This window comes from Bubalus kerabau, chromosome 10 (assembly GCF_029407905.1).
Source record: "Bubalus kerabau isolate K-KA32 ecotype Philippines breed swamp buffalo chromosome 10, PCC_UOA_SB_1v2, whole genome shotgun sequence".
NCBI classification, from domain to species: Eukaryota; Metazoa; Chordata; class Mammalia; order Artiodactyla; family Bovidae; genus Bubalus; species Bubalus kerabau.
The window spans coordinates 108,317,763-108,340,568 of record NC_073633.1 but is presented as its reverse complement, the minus strand read 5'-3'; the positions used below and the strand labels follow the sequence as shown (position 1 = coordinate 108,340,568).

The window sequence follows — 22,806 nt, the reverse complement described above, 5'->3', positions numbered from 1 at the left end:
GCTCCTAAGAGTTCCAGAACTGACTTTTCTACTATCATAGTTGGAATAGTTTTCTTTGATATATCCAACACTCAGCCCCAAACTATACATTCAAAGTTCTTAATTGCTTTTCTGAAGGCCATTTATATTACTCAAATGAATAGAAGGAAAAAACTAATAAAACAATTGGATAGATAAACTTGGTTAGACGAACAGTAATATGATAGAAGACATTAGGAATTTGTAAGCTAGTTGCAAGAGGTAATTATGACACTGCTAAAAAAGATAAAATGATAAATATACAAATGATTTTATAATGAAACATCCAAAAATCCACACATTTTAATTGTAGTGTTTTAAAAACAAATTTTTTAAATCCCCTATTTTTAAAATTAACAATGACCCTGCTAAATACTACCCACATCAAATTATCCAAATAATATTTCCTACTTTGCCTCACTTAACACTATTCAAATTTCAACGGCCACTTTTCAACTAGCTCCTTTGTTTGCACCCTGTCAATGTCAGCCTCAATTAACTGCCTTCTTTTTATGCTGGGCACTAGAAAACCTATAAATATGGAGTCTTTCAACATCTGGGTGACCCATGAAAGGGCTTCTGGGCACATGTGAGCCTCTTTAAATTATATGTAAAGTTTATGTGTTATGTTTGTATGTATGTATGCTTAGGGGAAGGGACCTATGTTTCATCCGATTCTCATAGGAAACTATATAATTAGGATTGTTCAAGCAGTTAATCTGGTGGCTTCCTGGTGGCTTCCCTGGTGGCTCAGATGGTAAGAATCTGCCTACTATGCAGGAGACCTGATCCATGAGTCGGGAAGATCCCCTGGAGAAAGGAATGGCTACCCACTCCAGTATTCTTGACTGGAGAATTCCATGGACAAAGGAAACTGGGGGCCTACAGTCCTGGGGGCCGCAAAGAGCTGGGCATGACTGAGCAACTAACACTAACATTTTATACAATTAATTTTCCAAATTGGGACACTTAAGAGCAAAAGTTGATGCCAGGATAACAGGCATAAACTGGAACTGTCTTATGTAAACACGGATGTGTTTCCACCTTACCAATAGACCAGCATTTTAACACAGGAAATACAGGGCCTATTTTGGGTCAGTTCTGCAGATTAATTTATTTAATGTGTGATGAGGTCTCCTATTAGTGTGTATGACAGGGGAGTTATACTTTGTACAAGATATTCCCTTGTTTCTTCCCTACTTGAGTTGACTCTAAATTATATTTTAAATTACCTGTTACCATGTTGTTCACTGGATAGTGCTGAAGAGGAAAGTACATCTGCTTTTCTACAACTGGAGTCCTTATAAAATGCTTTTCTGTGCTATAAAATGAAACATATAGAAAGTCATATTTATATTTGTTTTTTGGACTTGTTATACAAATTAGAAATTATTCCAGGCAATATGTATAGCAATGTATTGCTCTGTGATAAGACTTCAGTCTTATTAGGTGAAACATTAACTATGAACTTCTTTTGTGCTTCCAAACAGATGGGGAAACAGTGGAAACAGTAACAGACTTTATTTTGGGGGGCTCCAAAATCACTGCAGATGGTGACTGCAGCCATAAAATTAAAAGAAGCTCGCTCCTTGGAAGTTATGACCAACCCAGACAGCATATTAAAAAGCAGAGACATTACTTTGCCAACAAAGGTCCAGCTAGTCAAAGCTATGGTTTATCCAGTAGTCATGTATGGATGTGAGAGTTGGACTGTAAAGAAAGCTGAGCACCAAAGAATTGATACCTTTGAACTGTGGTGTTGGACAACATTCTTTTGAGTCCCTCGGACAACAAGGAGATCCAATCAGTCCATCCTAAAGGAAATAAATCCTGAATGTTCACTGGAAGGACTGATGCTGAAGCTGAAACTCCAATACTCTGGCCACCTGATGCAAAGAACTGACTGATGTGAAAAAAACCCTGATGCTGGGAAAGACTGAAGGAGGGAAGAGAAGGGGACAACAGAGGATGAGATGGTTGGATGGCATCACTGACTCAATGGACAACAGTTTGAGTAAACTCTGGGAGCTGGTGATGGATAGGGAGGCCTGGCATGCTGTGATTCATGGGGTTGCAAAGAGTCAGACATGACTGACTGACTGAACTGAACTGAACTGAACAGATATTTTTGGTTTTCTTGACTGCTTCACAAAACAAGTATTTATTGAGTAATAGAGACCTGGTCTTTTCCCCAATATTCTTGAAAGCATAATAATTCAATAATACCTTATAATTAGATAAAAAACATAAATACACATGTAATTTTAAATACTCTAAAAGAAAAGGCTCCATTTTAAATAATCGTAACATTTACTGCTATTGTGTTCAAATAACTGGAACTCTATTAATTAGTATTTGCACATTTTAAGCAAAAATGATGTCTGGGAAAAAACATGAGGTACACTAAGTGACTCTGAGTTAAAAAGAGAAAAAGTTAAATTATTCTGAGTGTGGTTATATAGTATAATTAATTATATTCTAATTTTTACAGAGCTAAGCAGTTTTCAACTGAAGTATCTTATTTTCTAACTCCCAAATAGCAATGTTTACTATATTTAGATTTATATATATTTATAATATATTAGTAATATATTTATATTACTATATTATGTATATAATCCATAGATAATACAACCGTATGAGAATAAAAACTTCAATAATAAAACATTGAGGTCATCCTTAAATTTATTTTCCTAAAAAATATCTAAAATTATATTGAGTTATAACAAAGACTTTATTTTCAATTTGTTTAAAAGTCCATCTAAAAAAAACTATAGCTTGGAAACTTCCCTGGCGGTCCAATGGTTAGGACTCTGTGCTTCCACTGCAGGAGTCATGGGTTTGATTTCTGGTTGGGCAACTAAGATCCTGCATGCCATGAGGCATGGCCAATAAATTAAAGGAAAAGAAATGAAAATAGAGAAACCATAGTTCATTTAGGAAGAGTCCTACAAATAAAGCAAAACAATGTTCCCAGAAAAGTAAGGGACTAAACAAGGATACCCATTATCATTGTTATTATTTACCATGGCTCTATCATTTCTGGCCAAGCAGAAAGAGATGGGGGAGGGAAAAGCAAGAAATGGAAGAGATAGCTACTAAAATAGAAGAGCTATATAGAGAAAAGGAAGAAAAAATACTTTCATTATTAACAAATGATATAAATGTGTACCCTGAAAAGCCAAGAGGAAAAACTGAAATATTTTTAGAATCTTAAAGATTCCAATTGAGCAAATGTAAGACAAATACTCAAAAATAAATAAATTTTCTATGTATCAACGATGACTAATGAAAATAAAATGGAAAAAATGATCCAATCCACTATAGCAACAAAGTTCATAAAAATCTAGGAATAACATAATAAGCAGTTTCTGATTCTATGTGTAGAAAAATTAGGAAACCTTACTGAGATATCAAAAAATAAAAACAAAAAAGGCATTGTCTTGGATAGGAATACTGAAAATTATCAATTATTTTCAAAGGGATTTTAGTGCTCAAGAAGAAATAATTCTAAAATTCACAGGAACAATCACGTTAGAAGATCTAACAGGAGGTAAGATTAAATTTATAATAACATGAAAAAATACCTAGGAATAATCTTAAAAGAAATATAAGATTCATATGAAGAAAATATGAAAAAAAATTAATATTTATCTAGTTATTTGGCTACACCAGATCTTAGTTGCAGCATGCGGGATCTTTAGTTGCAGCATGTAGGATCTAGCTCCCTGACCAGGGATCTAACTAGGGCCCCCTGCATTGGGAGCACGGATTTTTAGCCACTAGACCACCAGGGAAGTCCCCTGAAAAAAAATTTTTAAGGTCCACAAAAGAAAACTTGAACAAGTGAGGAAAAATATACCATTTTATCAGATAGGAAGGTTCAGCATCAAAGTCTCCCTAAATTAACCTATAATTTTTGTAATGTTACTAAAAATAACAACAGGAATTTTTAATATGAACAGGCTGGTTCAAATTCTATCAAAATTCAGATGGAAAAATAAACCAGGAAGAATAGTTAACTAAGAAAATTTGGAAAAGAGTAAGGAGGAGGAACTAGCTCTAGATATTAAATAATATTATAAATAATTAAAACAGTGGTACTGTTGTATGACAAATGAATGTAATAGAATATATTAATAATAAAGTCCAGAAATAGACCCAAATACTTAAAGGGATTTAACCTAGGATAAAGGTGGCATTTCAATACAGTGGCAGGGGGGGAGATAAATTATTCATTCAAACCAACAGATAAAAGTAAGTAATTATCTGAAGAAAAAAAAGAAGGTGAGATCCATACCTCACATCTTACACCAAGATATATTTGAAATGTGTCAAAGATTTCAATTTAAAAATATCATTAAGAAAAACCATAGCAAAATAATAATAATCTCATAGAAGGCTTTCTTAAAAAATGACACAAAACGCAAGGAGCCGTTAAAGAAAATATTAGTAAGAAAGAATGAATACAGGTCTTTGTCCAGTGGTTAGGAATCCATCTGCCAAAGCAGGGGACACGGGTTCGATCCCTGGTCTGGGAAGATTTCACATGCCATGGGGCACCCTCATGCCAAGCCCATGCCCCACAACAAGAGAAGCCACTGCAATGAGAAGTCCACTCGCTGCAACTAGAGAAACCCTGTGCACAGCAGCAAAGACCCAGTGCAGACAAAAATGAATAATTTCTTTTAAAAAAGAATGAATACATATAGTACAAAATTTCTGCATGCAAAACCCATTTTTTATTTATGACATTTATTTTTTATATAAATTATGTATTTCTTTGGCAAACAGCCTTCACCTTATTTTACCCATAACACATCTGGAATGCCACACTACAGGATAAGTCTTAACAAGGTCTATATTTCCAAAGTAGCATGTGTCTACCAGGCACTGTAGAGGAAAATAAAGAAAAGCCAGAATCTGCTGAGGTAAAGAAGAGGGAAGGGGTAACATATATTAGCAAAAGGCTAATGTGAAGCTAGAAATGTTATCACACTGTGTCAGAGAAAGTATAGAAGAATGGTGACTATCCCAGTTTACCCTGGATTGAGGGATTTCTCAGACATGGGCTTTTCAGTGCTAAAACCAAGACCGTCCCAAGCAAATCTGGATGTCTGGTTACCCTAGCCATGTAAATACAAAATCAATTGGAATGTAAGTTGGTTTAACCTCTTAGAGGGCAATTTGACAAGGCCTATCAAGGATACAAAATGTATATACTCCTGACTCAGCAATCCCCCTTCTAAGAATTACTCTACAGACACTTGCACACACACAAAATGACATTACTTGATCAATCACTGAAGCACTGATTTTAACAGCAAATGAGAAATTACCTCAAGTCCAGTAAAATAGGAAAACAGTTAAATAAATTATGGTAAATCCATATAATAAAATACTACATAGCATAAAAATGAAAACATTCTTTATGTAGTTAACATGGAATGATCTAAAATTATTAAGTGAAAAGAGGAAAGGTGCTGAACAACGTTTATAGAATATTACTATCTATGAAGAAAAGGAAGAATATTTACTTGAATTTGCCAGTATACACATATACAAGAACCTGATAATACTGGTTGTTCTGGGAGGGAAACGGGCTATCTAGAAGCCAGTATATTTCATCAGTTCAGTTCAGTTCGGTTGCTCAGTCATGTCCGACTCTTTGTGACCCCATGAACCGCAGCACACCAGGCCTCCCTGTCCATCACCAACTCCTGGAGTTCACCCAAACCCACATCCATCGAGTCGGTGATGCCAACCAACCATCTCATCCTCTGTTGTCCCCTTCTCCTCCTGCCCTCAATCTTTCCCAGCATCAAGGTCTTTTCAAATGAGTCAGCTTTTCGCATCAGGTGACCAAAGTATTGGAGTTTCAGCTTCAACATCAGTCCTTCCAATGAACACCGAGGACTGATCTCCCTTAGGATGGACTGGTTGGATCTCCTTGCAGTCCAAGGGACTCTCAAGAGTCTTCTCCAACAAAAGCATCAACTGTGAACTTCTCCACAGTTAAAAAGCATCACTTCTTCTGCACTCAGCTTTCTTTATAGTCCAACTCTCACATCCATACATGACCACTGGAAAAACCATAGCCTTGACTAGACGGACCTTTGTTGGCAAAGTAATGTCTCTGCTTTTTAATATGCTATCTAGGTTGGCAGAGGCAGTGGCCGAGACGAGCTACCCCATGCCCAAGGACAGGGGCAGTGGCCGAGAGGAGCTACCCTGCATCAGAGGTAAGAGTATATTTCATAGTTTCCCCTTTTGTGTATCTTGAATTTTGAACCATATGAATATATTATCTATTAAAAATAAAATTTGACAATAGAAAATAATAAGTAGGCATGAAGAACTAAGGAAAAGATTTTTAAAAGGAGAGCAATGAGTTTAGTATTTACATGCCTTGTCAGGTATTAAAATACATAAAGTTAAATAACTTAAAAGAATATTGTATTTAAGTTATATAACTTAGAAGAATATCAAAACAAATCCACAGATTTATGAAATAGAGCATAGCCTAAAAACAGATCTCCAGACATATTAAAAACAACATATGACAAAGAAAATCACACATCAGCTGGAGATAGATTTATTCTAAAAAACTGGTAGAAGTCTAAAAATGGGGAAAGAACAGTGAATTTTACATTTTCTGTGACAGTTATTTGAGGTATGGATAAAAACTATTGGCACCATTGCTCACCAAGTTTGTGTTCAATAAACAGAGATGTTTATGACTTTAAAAAAACTGGTGGAAACTTATTTGTAAGACAGAAATAAATTTTGATCTTCAACTGTTAACATATACCATATACAAAATGAATATCTGCAGAATAAAAAACCTATTTCATATCTAAATGGGAAAGAACTTTTCTGGACACAAAAGCAGTAAAAGAAAAAGAAAAGTGATTAGTTTAACAATGTAAAAATTCAAAACTTATGTCTCCAAAAAATATAAGACAGATAAACATCTGAGGAAACAATGTGACAAACTGGATATGTGGCAATGTGACAAAAAGTATAATATAGCTATTATATAAAGATATCAGACAAGTTGATAAGAAAAACAGTAAGACTCCCAGTAGAAAATAAGGAAAGGGTAAAAATAAGTCATAGAAAAGGACATGTAAAATACTAATAAAAAAGATTCAAACCTAATAAAAAATGCAAATTAAACCAAGAACCTATTTTTCATCTATTAAGTTAGCACAAGACTTATTAATATACTGATGAGGATGCAGTGAGACAAACACTGGTGGGATTTTTAAATTTGTACTTTTATGGGAAGCAACTAACAATAGGCATCATGGCCTTTAAAAACATTCATGTTTCATTAATATCATAAAATCCACATCTGAGAATTTACATTAAGAAAATTATCTAGGAAATTTCATGGCTGTCCAGTGGTTAGGACTCTGTACTTTCACTGCCAAGTAGCTGGTCAAGAAACGAAGATCCTGGAAGCAACATGGTGCAGCCAAAAAAAAACAAAAAGAAAATTATCTAAAAAGTGGAGAAAGATTTATTTTTAAAAAGATATTTATGAAGGTGCTACAAGAGTAGCAAAGTATAAATTTTTTTTAATTTAAAGGGAGGTGGTTAAACAGACAATAAGATTAAATCCCAATACAGCCATTACAGACATAATATCAAATAAGGTTTTTCAAAATGGGGAACTGCCCATACAATAATAAACAGAAAATCAAGAGACAGACTCTCTGCTGTCCGACCTCAACTCTACTTAATGTGTACATGGAACTCGCTTCAGTCATGTCCAACTCTTTGCAATCCTATGGACGTCTATGCCCATGTGTCTGGTTTCTCAACCACCAGCCTCCTCTGTCCATGAGATTCTCCAGGCAAGAATACTGGAGCGGGTTGCCATGCCCTCCTCCAGGGGATCTTCCTGACCTAGGAATGGAACCCATGTCTCTTACATCTCCTGCATTGCCAGGTGGATTCTTTACCACTAGTGCCACCCGGTAAGCCCATTTAATGTGTGTATCTGTATAAAACTAGCAAGAAATGTACTAATGTTGATGGTGGTTATCTGAGTGGTGGGTTTGCTTACAATTTAAATTCTCTTTATTCTTTTTGTTGTTGTTGTTAGTATTTTCCATTTTGTCAAACTAGATGCATTACATTTATTATAAAACAAGAACAAGAAAAATAAGCAAAAATTCATGCCATTTTCAGAAGATTTGGGAACATACTGGGAAAGAAAAACAGCACAATGATTAAGAGTTTGGACTCTAGAATTGGTTTCAAATTACCTTCACTACTTAAATAATACAGGGTGAATTATTTAACTCTCTGAACCTGTTTCCTCAATTGTAATTGCCTTTCAGCAACTCCCAGCAGAGCAGCAGCCCAGACGTTGGCAACCCCACTAGCAAGCGGGGGCTGCACAGGGAGGCGCGGGCTGCATTGCTTTGGGCAAGGACCGGGCCTGAATGCCCCGAGAGCAATCTGAGCGAACTAGCTTGAGATAGTAACCCAGACTGTGGGATAACTATAAAAGCCTTAATCTAAGACACCGCCAGAACAAAGGCCCACTCACAGAACAAAGGACTGAGCAGAGCTAGCCGGCTGTGGACCGGCCCATCCCCCACCGGAGACAGACAGGTGAGGGCAGCCAGAGCCGGAAGGGGGCAATTGCAGCCCCAGAGAGGCATCCCATACCAAAGTGCAAGCAGACTTTGTTGCTAACCAAGACTTCTTGGGATTCTGGATGGTCAACATCTGCCAGGAGGGTCACAGCCAGAGATCAGCTCCTCAGAAGAGACACACAGCACACCTGAGAAGGCACGCCCATTGTACACCCAGAAAACCAAGCGGCTGGGACGGGGGAGGGGATAAGTCATAGCCTTCAACTGGGGGCAACTGTGCTCGCCAAGCACCTGGTCACTTAAGCCGCTCGGAACTGGGACGGGCACATAACGCAGGCCCAACCGAGTCTGCACCTTTGTGGAGTACCCGAGAACCTGAATCTGAGTGGCTTAGACCTGGGTTGTGCCATGCAACCCAGGGCCAGCATCAGACAGTTCCCAGCAGAGCAACCTAGAGCCTGAGCAGTGTAGACTGGGAAAGCACACATGCCGTGAGCAGGGTCAAACCCAGCATGACTGAATCACTGTGAGCACACGCCAGTGATATTTGTTTGCAGTGTTCCTCCCTCCCCATAGCACGACTGAACAAGTGAACCTAAAAAAAGTGACCACCACTGCCCCGCCTTGTGTCAGGGCAGAAATTAGACACTGAGGAGACCAGCAAACAGAAGAAGCTAAAATAAACAGAGGGAACCGCTTTGGAAGCAACAGGTGCTATAGATTAAAACTCTGTAGGTTAGCACTGACTACATAGGAAGGGGCCTATAGACCTTGAGAAGTACAAGCTGGACCATGGAACTATCAGAAAATGAACTGACCTCACACTGTCTGGAACAGCTCCAGAGAAAGTCCTAGATATATTTTTACTATTATCAATTTTTAAATTAAAAAAATTTTTTTTCTTTTAAGTCCCCTATTACTCCTTTAATTTCCACTTTTATAACCTACTATTACCTTGCAAAAAAAAAGACCATATTTTTAAAGCAAACTTCATATATATATATTTCATAACTTTTGTGACTTTGTTTGTTGTTTTGTTGTTGTTGTTTTGTTTTCTGTTAATACTGTATTTTTGAGAATCTAATCTCTACTCTAGATTTTTAATCTTTGCTTTTTGGTATTTGTTATCAACTTTCTACCTTTAAGAACACGATCTTCAGTACCCATTTTTACGTGAGAGCGAGATCACTGGCCTGATTGTTCTCTCCCGCTTTAAACTCCTTTTTCTCCACCAGGTTGCCTCTATCTCCCCCCTCCCCCTTTTCTTCTCTACCCAACTCAGTCAATCTCTTTGTGTGTTCCAGGCTGTGAAGAATACTTAGGGAACAGATTACTGGCTAGATCTGTCTCTTTCCTGTTGATTCCCCCTTTTATCCTCCTGATCACCTCTGTCTCCTTCCTCCCTCTTCTCTTCTTTGTGTAACTCCGTGAACATCTCTAAGCGGTCCAGACTGTGGAAAGCACATCAGATCATATCAGATCAAATCAGTCGCTCAGTCGTGTCTGACTCTTTGCGACCCCATGAATCGCAGCACGCCAGGCCTCCCTGTCCATCACCAACTCCCGGAGTTCACTCAGACTCATGTCCATTGAGTCCGTGATGCCATCCAGCCATCTCATCCTCTGTCGTCCCCTTCTCCTCCTGCCCCCAATCCCTCCCAACATCAGAGTCTTTTCCAATGAGTCAACTCTTCGCATGAGGTGGCCAAAGTACTGGAGTTTCAGCTTTAGCATCATTCCTTCCAAAGAAATCCCAGGGTTGATCTCCTGCAGAATGGACTGGCTGGATCTCCTTGCAGTCCAAGGGACTCTCAAGAGTCTTCTCCAACACCACAGTTCAAAAGCATCAATTCTTTGGCACTCAGCCTTCTTCACAGTCCAACTCTCACATCCATACATGACCACAGGAAAAACCATAGCCTTGACTAGATGAACCTTTGTTGGCAAAGTAATGTCTCTGCTTTTGAATATGCTATCTAGGTTGGTCATAACTTTTCTTCCAAGGAGTGTCTTTTAAATTCATGGCTGCAGTCACCATCTGCAGTGATTTTGGAGCCCAGAAAAATAAAGTCTGACACTGTTTCCACTGTTTCCCCATCTATTTCCCATGAAGTGGTGGGACCGGATGTCATGATCTTCGTTTTCTGAATGTTGAGCTTTAAGCCAACTTTTTCACTCTCCACTTTCACTTTCATCAAGAGGCTTTTGAGTTCCTCTTCACTTTCTTCCCTAAGGGTGGTGTCATCTGCATTCTGAGGTTATTGATATTTCTCCCGGCAATCTTGATTCCAGTTTGTGTTTCTTCCAGTCCAGCGTTTCTCATGATGTACTCTGCATATAAGTTAAATAAACAGGGTGACAATATACAGCCTTGACGTACTGCTTTTCCTATTTGGAACCAGTCTGTTGTAACATGTCTAACTGTTGCTTCCTGACCTGCATACAAATTTCTCAAGCAGCAGATCAGGTGGTCTGGTATTTCCATCTCTTTCAGAATTTTCCACAGTTTATTGTGATCCACACAGTCAAAGGCTTTGGGATAGTCAATAAAGCAGAAATAAATGTTTTTCTGGAACTCTCTTGCCTTTTCTATGATCCAGCAGATGTTGGCAATTTGATCTCTGGTTCTTCTGCCTTTTCTAAAACCAGTTTGAACATCAGGAGAGCACACAGGGAAGTGATTACTGGCTAGCTCGCTCTCTCCTCTTTTGATTCCCCCTCTTCTCCTCCTGGTCACCTCTATCTCCTTCCTCCCTCTTCTCTTCTCTGTGTAACTCTGTGTACCTCTCCAGGTGTCCCTCACTGTGGAGAAACTTTTCATCATTAACCTAGATGTTTTATCATCGGTGCTGTATAGATGGAGAAGTCTTGAGGCTACTGTAAGAATAAGACTGAAAACCAGAGGCAGGAGGCTTAAGTCCAAATCTTGAGAACACCAGAGAACTCCTGAATCCAGGGAACATTAATCGATAGGAGCTCATCAAATGCCTCCATACCTACACTGAAACCAAGCACCACCCAAGAGCCAAAAAGTTCCAGAGCAAGACATACCACTCAAATTCTCCAGCAACACAGGAACATAGCTCTGAGCTTCAATATACAGGCTGCCCAAAGTCACACCAAAGCCGTTGATATCTCAAAACTCATTACTGGACACCTAATTGCACTCCAGAGAGAAGAAATCCAGCTCCACCCACCAGAACACCAACACAAGCTTCCCTGACCAGGAAACCTTGACAGCCACCCATCCAGCCCCACCCACAGCAAGGAACCTCCACAATAAAGAGGAACCACAAACTGCCAGAATACAGAAAGGCCACCCACAAACACAGCAATATACACAAGATGAAAAGGCAGAGAAATACCCAGCAGGTAAAGGAACAGGATAAATGCCCACCAAACCAAATAAAAGAGGAAGAGATAGGGAATCTACCTGATAAAGAATTCTGAATAATTATATTGAAAATGATCCAAAATCTTGAAAACAAATTGGAGTTACAGATAAATAACCTGGAGACAAGGATAGAGAAGATGCAAGAAAGGTTTAACAAGGACCTAGAAGAAGAAAAAAGAGTCAATATATAATGAATAATGCAATAAATGAGATCAAAAATACTCTGGAGGGAAGCAACGGTAGAATAACAGAGGCAGAAGATAGGATAAATGAGGTAGAAGATCAGTTCAGTTCAGTCATTCAGTCGTGTCCGACTCTGCAACCTCATGAATTGCAGCATGCCAGGCCTCCCTGTCCGTCACCAACTCCCAGAGTTCACACAAACTCATGTCCATCGAGTCAGTGATGCCATCCAACCATCTCATCCTCTGTTGTCCCCTTCTCCTACTGCCCCCAATCCCTCCAAGCATCAGAGTCTTTTCCAATGAGTCACTCTTCGCATGAGGTGTCCAAAGTAATGGAGTTTCAGCTTTAGCATCAGTCCTTCCAATGAACACCCAGGACTGATCTCCTTTAAATGGACTGGTTTGGATATCCTTGCAGTCCAAGGGACTCTCACTAGTCTTCTCCAACACCACAGTTCAAAAGCATCAATTCTTCAGCACTTAGCTTTCTTCACAGTTCAACTTTCACATCCATACATGACCACTGGAAAACCATAGCCCTGACTAGATGGACCTTTGTTGGCAAAGTAATGTCTCTGCTTTTCAATATGCTATCTAGGGTGGTCATAGCTTTTCTTCCAAGGAGTAAGCGTCTTTTACTTTCATGGCTACTATCACAATCTGTGCTGATTTTGGAGCCCCAAAAAATAAAGTCTGACACTGTTTCCACTGTTTCCCCATCTATTTCCCATGAAGTGATGATGGGACCAGATGCCATGATCTTCATTTTCTGAATATTGAGCTTTAAGCCAACTTTTTCACTCTTCTCTTTCACTTTAATCTAGAGGCTTTTTAGTTCCTCTTCACTTTCTGCCATAAGGGTGGTGTCATCTGCATATCTGAAGTTAATGATATTCCCGGTAATCTTGATTCCAGCTTGTGCTTATTCCAGCCCAGCGTTTCTCATGATGTACTCTGCTGAGAAGTTAAATAATCAGGGTGACAATATACAGTCTTGATGTACTCTTTTTCCTATTTGGAACCAGTCTGTTGTTCCATGTACACTTCTAACTGTTGCTTCCTGACCTGCATATAGGTTTCTCAAGAGGCAGGTCAGGTGGTCTGGTAGTCCAATCTCTTTCAGAATTTTCCACAGTTTATTGTGATCCACACAGTCAAAGGCTTTGGCATAGTCAATAAAGCAGACATAGATGTTTTTCTGGAACTCTCTTGCTTTTTCCATGATCCAGCAGATGTTGGCAACTTGATCTCTGGTTCCTCTGCCTTTCCTAAAACCAGCTTGAACATCTGGAAGTTCACGGTATTGCTGAAGCCTGGCTTGGAGAATTTTGAGCATTACTTTACTAGCGTGAGATGAGTGCAATTGTGCAGTCGTTTGAGCATTCTTTAGCATTGCCTTTCTTTGGGATTGGAATGAAAACTGACTTTTTCCAGTCTTGTGGCCACTGCTGAGTTTTCCAAATTTGCTGGCATATTGAGTGCAGCACTTTCACAGCATCATCTTTTAGTATTTGAAATAGCTCAACTGGAATTCCATCACCTCCACTAGCTTTGTTCGTAGTGATGCTTTCTACGGCCCACTTGACTTCACATTCCAGGATGTCTAGCTCTAGGTGAGTGATCACACTATCGTGACTATCTGGGTCATGAAGATTTTTTTTTGTACAGTTCTTCACTGTATTCTTGCCACCTCTTCTTAATATCTTCTGCTTCTGTTAGGTCCATACCATTTCTGTCCTTTATTGAGCCCATCTTTGCATGAAATGTTCCCTTGGTAACTCTACTTTTGTTGAAGAGATCCCTAGTCTTTCCCATTCTATTGTTTTCCTCTGTTTCTTTGCATTAATGGCTGAGGAAGGCTTTTCTTATCTCTCCTTGCTATTCTTTGGAACTCTGCATTCACATGCTTATATCTTTCCTTTTCTCCTTTGCTTTTTGATTCTCTTGTTTTCACAGCTATTTGTAAGGCCTCCCTAAACAGCCATTTGCTTTTTTGCATTTCTTTTCCTGACAGAATGTGGTCCACTGGTGAAGGGAATGGCAAACCACTTCAGTATTCTTGCCTTGAGAACCCCATGAACAGTATGAAAAGGCAAAAAGACAGGACACTGAAAGATGAACTTCCCAGGTCAAAGGTGCCCAATATGCTACTGGAGATCAGTGGAGAAATAACTCCTGAAAGAATGAAGAGATGGAGTCAAAGCAAAAACAATACCCAGTTGTGGATGTGACTGGTAATAGAAGCAAGGTCCGATGCAGTAAAGGGCAATATTGCATAGGAACCTGGAATGTTAGGTCCATGAATCAAGGTAAACTGGAAGTGGTCAAACAGGAGATGGCAAGAGTGAACCTCGACATTCTAGGAATCAGTGAACTAAAATGGACTGGAAAGGGTGAATTTAACTCAGATGACCATTATATCCACTACTGTGGGCAGGAATCCCTTAGAAGAAATGGAGTAGCCATCATGGTCAACAAAAGAGCCCGAAATGCAGTACTTGGATGCAATCTAAAAAACGACAGAATGATCTCTTTCATTTCCAAGGTAAACCATTCAATATCACAGTAATCCAAGTCTATGCCTAAATCAGTAACACTGAAGAAGCTGAAGTTGAATGGTTCTATGAAGACCTACAAGACCTTTTAGAACTAACACCCAAAAAAGATGTCCTTTTCATTATAGGGGACTGGAATGCAAAAGTAGGCAGTCAAGAAACACCTGGAGTACCGGGCAAATTTGGCCTTTGAATACAGAATGAAGCAGGGCAAAGACTAATAGAGTTCTGCCAAGAAAATGCACTGGTTACAGCAAGCACCCTCTTCCAACAATGCAAGAGAAAACTCTACACATGGACATCACCAGATGGTCAACACCTAAATCAGATTGATTATATTCTTTGCAGCCAAAGATGGAGAAGCTCTATATAGTCAGCAGAAACAAGACCGGGAGCTGACTGTGGCTCACATCATGAACTCCTTATTACCAAATTCAGACTTAAATTGAAGAAAAAACCACTAGACCATTCAGATATAACCTAAATCAAATTCCTTATGATTATACAGTGGAAGTGAGAAATAGATTTAAGGGACTTGATCTGATAGATAGAGTGCCTGATGAGCTATGGACGGAGGTTCGTGACATTGTACAGGAGACAGGGATCAAGACCATCCCCATGGAAAAGAAATGCAAAAAAGCAAAATGGCTGTCTGGGGAGGCCTTACAAATAGCTGTGAAAAGAAGAGGTAGAAGATAGAAGGGTAGAAATAAATGAAACAGAGAGGAAAAAAGAAAAAAGTATTAAAAGAAACGAGGACAGTCTCAGAGACCTCTGGGACAATGTTAAATGCCCCAACATTTGAATCATAGGAGTCCCAGAAGAAGAAGACAAAAAGAAAGACCATGAGAAAATACTTGAGATAATAGTTGAAATTTTCCCTAAAATGGGGCAGGAAATAATCACCCAAGTCCAAGAAAACCAGAGAGTTCCAAACAGGATAAATCCAAGGCAAAACACCCAAAGACACATATTAATCAAATTAACAAAGATCAAACACAAAGAAAAAATATTAAAAGCAGCAAGAGAAAAACAACAAATAACACACAAGGGGATTCCCATAAGGATAACAGCTGATTTTTCAATAGAAACTCTTCAGGCCAGAAGGGAATGGCAAGACATACTTAAAGTGATGAAAGAAAATAACCTAAAGCCCACATTACTGTACCCAGCAAGGATTCCATTCAAATATGAAAAAGAAATCAAAAGCTTTATAGACAAGCAAAAGCTGAGAGAATTCAGCACCATCAAACCAGCTCTCCAACAAATGCTAAAGGATATTCTCTAGACAGGAAACACAGAAAAGGTGTATAAACTCAAACCCAAAACAATAAAGTAAATGGCAATGGGATCATACTTATCAATAATTACCTTAAATGTAAATGGGTTGAATGCCCCAACCAAAAGACAAAGACTGGCTGAATGGATACAAAAACAAGACCCCTATGTGTACAAGAGACCCACATCAAAACAAGGGACACATACAGACTGAAAGTAAAAGGCTGGAAAAAGATATTCCATGCAAATAGAGACCAAAAGAAAACAGGAGTAGCAATACTCATATCAGATAAAATAGACTTTTTTTTTTTATTTATTTTTAAACTTTACATAACTGTATTAGTTTTGCCAAATATCAAAATGAATCCGCCACAGGTATACATGTGTTCCCCATCCTGAACCCTCCTCCCTCCTCCCTCCCCATTCCATCCCTCTGGGTCGTCCCAGTGCACCAGCCCCAAGCATCCAGTATCGTGCATCGAACCTGGACTGGCAACTCATTTCATACATATTTTACATGTTTCAATGCCATTCTCCCAAATCTTCCCACCCTCTCCCTCTCCCACAGAGTCCATAAGACTGTTCTATACATCAGTGTCTCTTTTGCTGTCTCGTACACAGGGTTATTGTTACCATCTTTCTAAATTCCATATATATGTGTTAGTATACTGTATTGGTGTTTTTCTTTCTGGCTTACTTCACTCTGTATAATAGGCTCCAGTTTCATCCACCTCATTAGAACTGATTCAAATGTATTCTTTTTAATGGCTGAATAATACTCCATTGTGTATATGTACCACAGCTTTCTTATCCATTCATCTGCTGATGGACATCTAGGTTGCTTCCATGTCCTGGCTATTATAAACAGTGCTACGATGAACATTGGGGTACACGTGTCTCTTTCCCTTCTGGTTTCCTCAGTGTGTATGCCCAGCAGTGGGATTGCTGGATCATAAGGCAGGTCTATTTCCAGTTTTTTAAGGAATCTCCACACTGTTCTCCATAGTGGATGTACTAGTTTGCATTCCCACCAACAGTGTAAGAGGGTTCCCTTTTCTCCACACCCTCTCCAGCATTTATTACTTGTAGACTTTTGAATCGCAGCCATTCTGACTGGTGTGAAATGGTACCTCATAGTGGTTTTGATTTGCATTTCTCTGATAATGAGTGATGTTGAGCATCTTTTCATGTGTTTGTTAGCCATCTGTATGTCTTCTTTGGAGAAATGTCTATTTAGTTCTTTGGCCCATTTTTTGATTGGGTCATTTATTTTTCTGGAGTTGAGCTGTAGGAGTTGCTTGTATATTCTCGAGATTAGTTGTTTGTCAGTTGCTTCATTTGCTATTATCTTCTCCCATTCTGAAGGCTGTCTTTTCACCTTGCTAATAGTTTCCTTTGATGTGCAGAAGCTTTTAAGGTTAATTAGGTCCCATTTGTTTATTTTTGCTTTTATTTCCAATATTCTGGGAGGTGGGTCATAGAGGATCCTGCTGTGATGTATGTCAGAGAGTGTTTTGCCTATGTTCTCCTCTAGGAGTTTTATAGTTTCTGGTCTTACGTTTAGATCTTTAATCCATTTTGAGTTTATTTTTGTGTATGGTGTTAGAAAGTGTTCTAGTTTCATTCTTTTACAAGTGGTTGACCAGAGTTCCCAGCACCACTTGTTAAAGAGATTGTCTTTAATCCATTGTATATTCTTGCCTCCTTTGTCAAAGATAAGGTGTCCATATGTGCGTGGATTTATCTCTGGGCTTTCTATTTTGTTCCATTGATCTATATTTCTGTCTTTGTGCCAGTACCATACTGTCTTGATAACTGTGGCTTTGTAGTAGAGCCTGAAGTCAGGTAGGTTGATTCCTCCAGTTCCATTCTTCTTTCTCAAGATCGCTTTGGCTATTCGAGGTTTTTTGTATTTCCATAGAAATTGTGAAATTATTTGTTCTAGCTCTGTAAAGAATGCTGTTGGTAGCTTGATAGGGATTGCATTGAATCTATAGATTGCTTTGGGTAGTATACTCATTTTCACTATATTGATTCTTCCAATCCATGAACATGGTATATTTCTCCATCTGTTAGTGTCCTCTTTGATTTCTTTCACCAGTGTTTTATAGTTTTCTATATATAGGTCTTTAGATTCTTTAGGTAGATATATTCCTAAGTATTTTATTCTTTCCATTGCAATGGTGAATGGAATTGTTTCCTTAATTTCTCTTTCTGTTTTCTCATTGTTAGTGTATAGGAATGCAAGGGATTTCTGTGTGTTGATTTTATATCCTGCAACTTTACTATAGTCATTGATTAGTTCTAGTAATTTTCTGGTGGAGTCTTTAGGGTTTTCTATGTAGAGGATCATGTCATCTGCAAACAGTGAGAGCTTTACTTCTTCTTTTCCAATTTGGATTCCTTTTATTTCTTTTTCTGTTCTGATTGCTGTGGCCAAAACTTCCAAAACTATGTTGAATAGTAATGGTGAAAGTGGGCACCCTTGTCTTGTTCCTGACTTTAGAGGAAATGCTTTCAATTTTTCACCATTGAGGATAATGTTTGCTGTGGGTTTGTCATATATAGCTTTTATTGTGTTGAGGTAGGTTCCTTCTATTCCTGCTTTCTGGAGAGTTTTGATCATAAATGGATGTTGAATTTTGTCAAAGGCTTTCTCTGCATCTATTGAGATAATCATATGGTTTTTATTTTTCAATTTGTTAATGTGGTGTATTACATTGATTGATTTGCGGATATTGAAGAATCCTTGCATCCCTGGGATAAAGCCCACTTGGTCATGGTGTATGATCTTTTTAATGTGTTGTTGGATTCTGATTGCTAGAATTTTGTTAAGGATTTTTGCATCTATGTTCATCAGTGATATTGGCCTGTAGTTTTCTTTTTTTGTGGGATCTTTGTCAGGTTTTGGTATTAGGGTGATGGTGGCCTCATAGAATGAGTTTGGAAGTTTACCTTCCTCTGCAATTTTCTGGAAGAGTTTGAGCAGGATAGGTGTTAGCTCTTCTCTATATTTTTGGTAGAATTCAGCTGTGAAGCCGTCTGGACCCAGGCTTTTGTTTGCCAGAAGATTTTTTATTACAGTTTCAATTTCCGTGCTTGTGATGGGTCTGTTAAGATTTTCTATTTCTTCCTGGTCGAGTTTTGGAAAGTTGTACTTTTCTAAGAATTTGTCCATTTCTTCCTCGTTGTCCATTTTATTGGCATATAATTGTTGATAGTAGTCTCTTATGATCCTTTGTATTTCTGTGTTGTCTGTTGTGATCTCTCCATTTTCATTTCTAATTTTATTGATTTGATTTTTCTCCCTTTGTTTCTTGATGAGTCTGGCTAATGGTTTGTCAATTTTATTTATCCTTTCAAAGAACCAGCTTTTGGTTTTGTTGATTTTTGCTATGGTCTCTTTTGTTTCTTTTGCATTTATTTCTGCTCTAATTTTTAAGATTTCTTTCCTTCTACTAACCCTGGGGTTCTTCATTTCTTCCTTTTCTAGTTGCTTTAGGTGTAGAGTTAGGTTATTTATTTGACTTTTTCTTGTTTCTTGAGGTGTGGCTGTATTGCTATGAACTTTCCCCTTAGGACTGCTTTTACCGTGTCCCACAGGTTTTGGGTTGTTGTGTTTTCATTTTCATTCGTTTCCATGCAAATTTTGATTTCTTTTTTGATTTCTTCTGTGATTTGTTGGTTATTCAGCAGCGTGTTGTTCAGCCTCCATATGTTGGATTTTTTAATAGTTTTTCTCCTGTAATTGAGATCTAATCTTACTGCATGTGGTCAGAAAAGATGCTTGGAATGATTTCTATTTTTTTGAATTTACCAAGGCTAGCTTTATGGCCCAGGATGTGATCTATCCTGGAGAAGGTTCCATGTGCGCTTGAGAAGAAGGTGAAATTCATTGTTTTGGGATGAAATGTCCTATAGATATCAATTAGGACAAACTGGTCTATTGTATCGTTTAAAGTTTGTGTTTCCTTGTTAATTTTCTGTTTAGTTGATCTATCCATAGGTGTGAGTGGGGTATTAAAGTCTCCCACTATTATTGTGTTATTGTTAATTTCTTCTTTCATACTTGTTAGCATTTGTCTTACATACTGCGGTGCTCCCGTGTTGGGTGCATATATATTTATAATTGTTATATCTTCTTCTTGGATTGATCCTTTGATCATTATGTAGTGACCATCTTTGTCTCTTTTCCCAGTCTTTGTTTTAAAGTCTATTTTATCTGATATGAGTATTGCTACTCCTGCTTTCTTTTGGTCCCTATTTGCATGGAAAATCTTTTTCCAGCCCTTCACTTTCAGTCTGTATGTGTCCCCTGTTTTGAGGTGGGTCTCTTGTAGACAACATATGTAGGGGTCTTGTTTTTGTATCCATTCAGCCAGTCTTTGTCTTTTGGTTGGGGCATTCAACCCATTTAAGTTTAAGGTAATTACTGATAAGTATGACCCCGTTGCCATTTACTTTATTGTTTTGGGTTCGAATTTATACACAATTTTTGTGTTTCCTGTCTCGAGAATATCCTTTAGTATTTGTTGGAGAGCTGATTTGGTGGTGCAGAATTCTCTCAGCTTTTGCTTGTCTGAAAAGCTTTTGATTTCTCCTTCATACTTGAATGAGATCCTTGCTGGGTACAATAATCTGGGCTGTAGGTTATTTTCTTTCATCATTTTAAGTATGTCTTGCCATTCCCTCCTGGCTTGAAGAGTTTCTATTGAAAGATCAGCTGTTATCCTTATGGGTATTCCCTTGTGTGTTATTTGTTGTTTTTCCCTTGCTGCTTTTAATATTTGTTCTTTGTGTTTGATCTTTGTTAATTTGATTACTATGTGTCTTGGGGTGTTTCGCCTTGGGTTTATCCTGTTTGGGACTCTCTGGGTTTCTTGGACTTGGGTGATTATTTCCTTCCCCATTTTAGGGAAGTTTTCAACTATTATCTCCTCAAGTATTTTCTCATGGTCTTTCTTTTTGTCTTCTTCTTCTGGGACCCCTATGATTCGAATGTTGTAGCGTTTAATATTGTCCTGGAGGTCTCTGAGATTGTCCTCATTTCTTTTAATTCGTTTTTCTTTTATCCTCTCTGATTCATTTATTTCTACCATTCTATCTTCTAATTCACTAATCCTATCTTCTGCCTCTGTTATTCTACTATTTGTTGCCTCCAGAGTGTTTTTAATTTCACTTATTGCATTATTCATTATATATTGACGCTTTTTTATTTCTTCTAAGTCCTTGTTAAACCTTTCTTGCATCTTCTCAATCCTTGCCTCCAGGCTATTTATCTGTGATTCCATTTTAATTTCAAGATTTTGGATCAATTTCACTATCATTATTCGGAATTCTTTATCAGGTAGATTCCCTATCTCTTCCTCTTTTGTTTGGTTTGGTGGGCATTTATCCTGTTCCTTTATCTGCTGGGTATTCCTCTGTCTCTTCATCTTGTTTAAATTGCTGAGTTTGGGGTGTCCTTTCTGTATTCTGGCAGTTTGTGGAGTTCTCTTTATTGTGGCATTTCCTCGCTGTGTGTGGGTTTGTACAGGTGGCTTGTCAAGGTTTCCTGGTTAGGGAAGCTTGTGTCGATGTTCTGGTGGATGGAGCTGTATTTCTTCTCTCTCCTTTCGAAGAGTTGGGCTGCTTTTCTGGGTGCCTGATGTCCCCTGCCGGCATTCAGAAGTTGTTTTGTGGAATTTACTCGACGTTTAAATGCTCTTTTGATGAATTTGTGGGGGAGAAAGTGTTCCCCCTGTCCTACTCCTCCGCCATCTTGGCTCCTCCTCTAAAATAGACTTTAAAACAAAGGCTGTAACAGACAAAGATGGACACTACATAATGATCAAAGGATCAATCCAAGAAGAACATATAACAATTATAAATATATATGCACCCAACATAGGAGCACCACAATATCTAAGACAAATGCTAACAAGTATGAAAGGGGAAATTAACAATAACACAATAATAGTGGGAGACTTTAATACCCCACTCACACCTATGGATAGATCAACTAAACAGAAAATTAACAAGGAAACACAAACTTTAAATGATACAATGGACTAGTTAGACCTAATTGATATCTATAGGACATTTCACCCCAAAACAACAAATTTCACCTTTTTCTCAAGCATACACAGAACCTTCTCCAGGATAGATCACATCCTAGGCCATAAATCTAGCCTTGGTAAATTCAAAAAAATGAAATCATTCCAATCATCTTTTCTGACCACAATGCAGTAAGGTTAGATGTCAATTACAAAAGAAAAACTATTAAAAATTCCAACATATGGAGGCTGAACAACATGCTGCTGAATAACCAACAAATCATAGAAGAAATCAAAAAAGAAATCAAAATATGCGTAGAAATGAAAACACAACAACCCAAAACCTATGGGACACTGTAAAAGCAGTGCTAAGGGGAAGATTCCGGAGAAGGCAATGGCAACCCACTCCAGTACTCTTGCCATGGACGGAGGGTCCTGGTGGGCTGCAGTCCATGGGGTCACTAGGAGTCGGACACAACTGAGCAACTTCACTTTATTTTTTCACTTTCATGCTTTGGAGAAGGAAATGGCAACCCACTCCAGTGTTCTTGCCTGGAGAATCCCAGGGATGGGGGAGCCTGGTGGGCTGCCGTCTGTGGGGTTGCACAGAGTCAGAAACGACTGAAGTGACTTAGCAGTAGCAGCAGCAAAGGGAAGATTCCGAGCAATACAGGCTTACCTCAAGAAACAAGAAAAAAGTCAAATAAATAACCTGACTCTACACCTAAA

General features: G+C 38.4%; 1 protein-coding gene across 1 annotated transcript in view; it reads right to left on the bottom strand.

The window, feature by feature from the left end:
• The window catches only part of TERB2 (telomere repeat binding bouquet formation protein 2), a 48,767-nt gene that overhangs the window by 11,071 nt on the left and 14,890 nt on the right, over positions 1 to 22,806 (bottom strand). Inside the window, exon 6 of the mRNA XM_055538954.1 lies at positions 1,251 to 1,339. Within this exon, the coding sequence (XP_055394929.1) occupies positions 1,251 to 1,339 (89 nt within the window). The remainder of the gene's footprint in view (positions 1 to 1,250; positions 1,340 to 22,806) is intronic.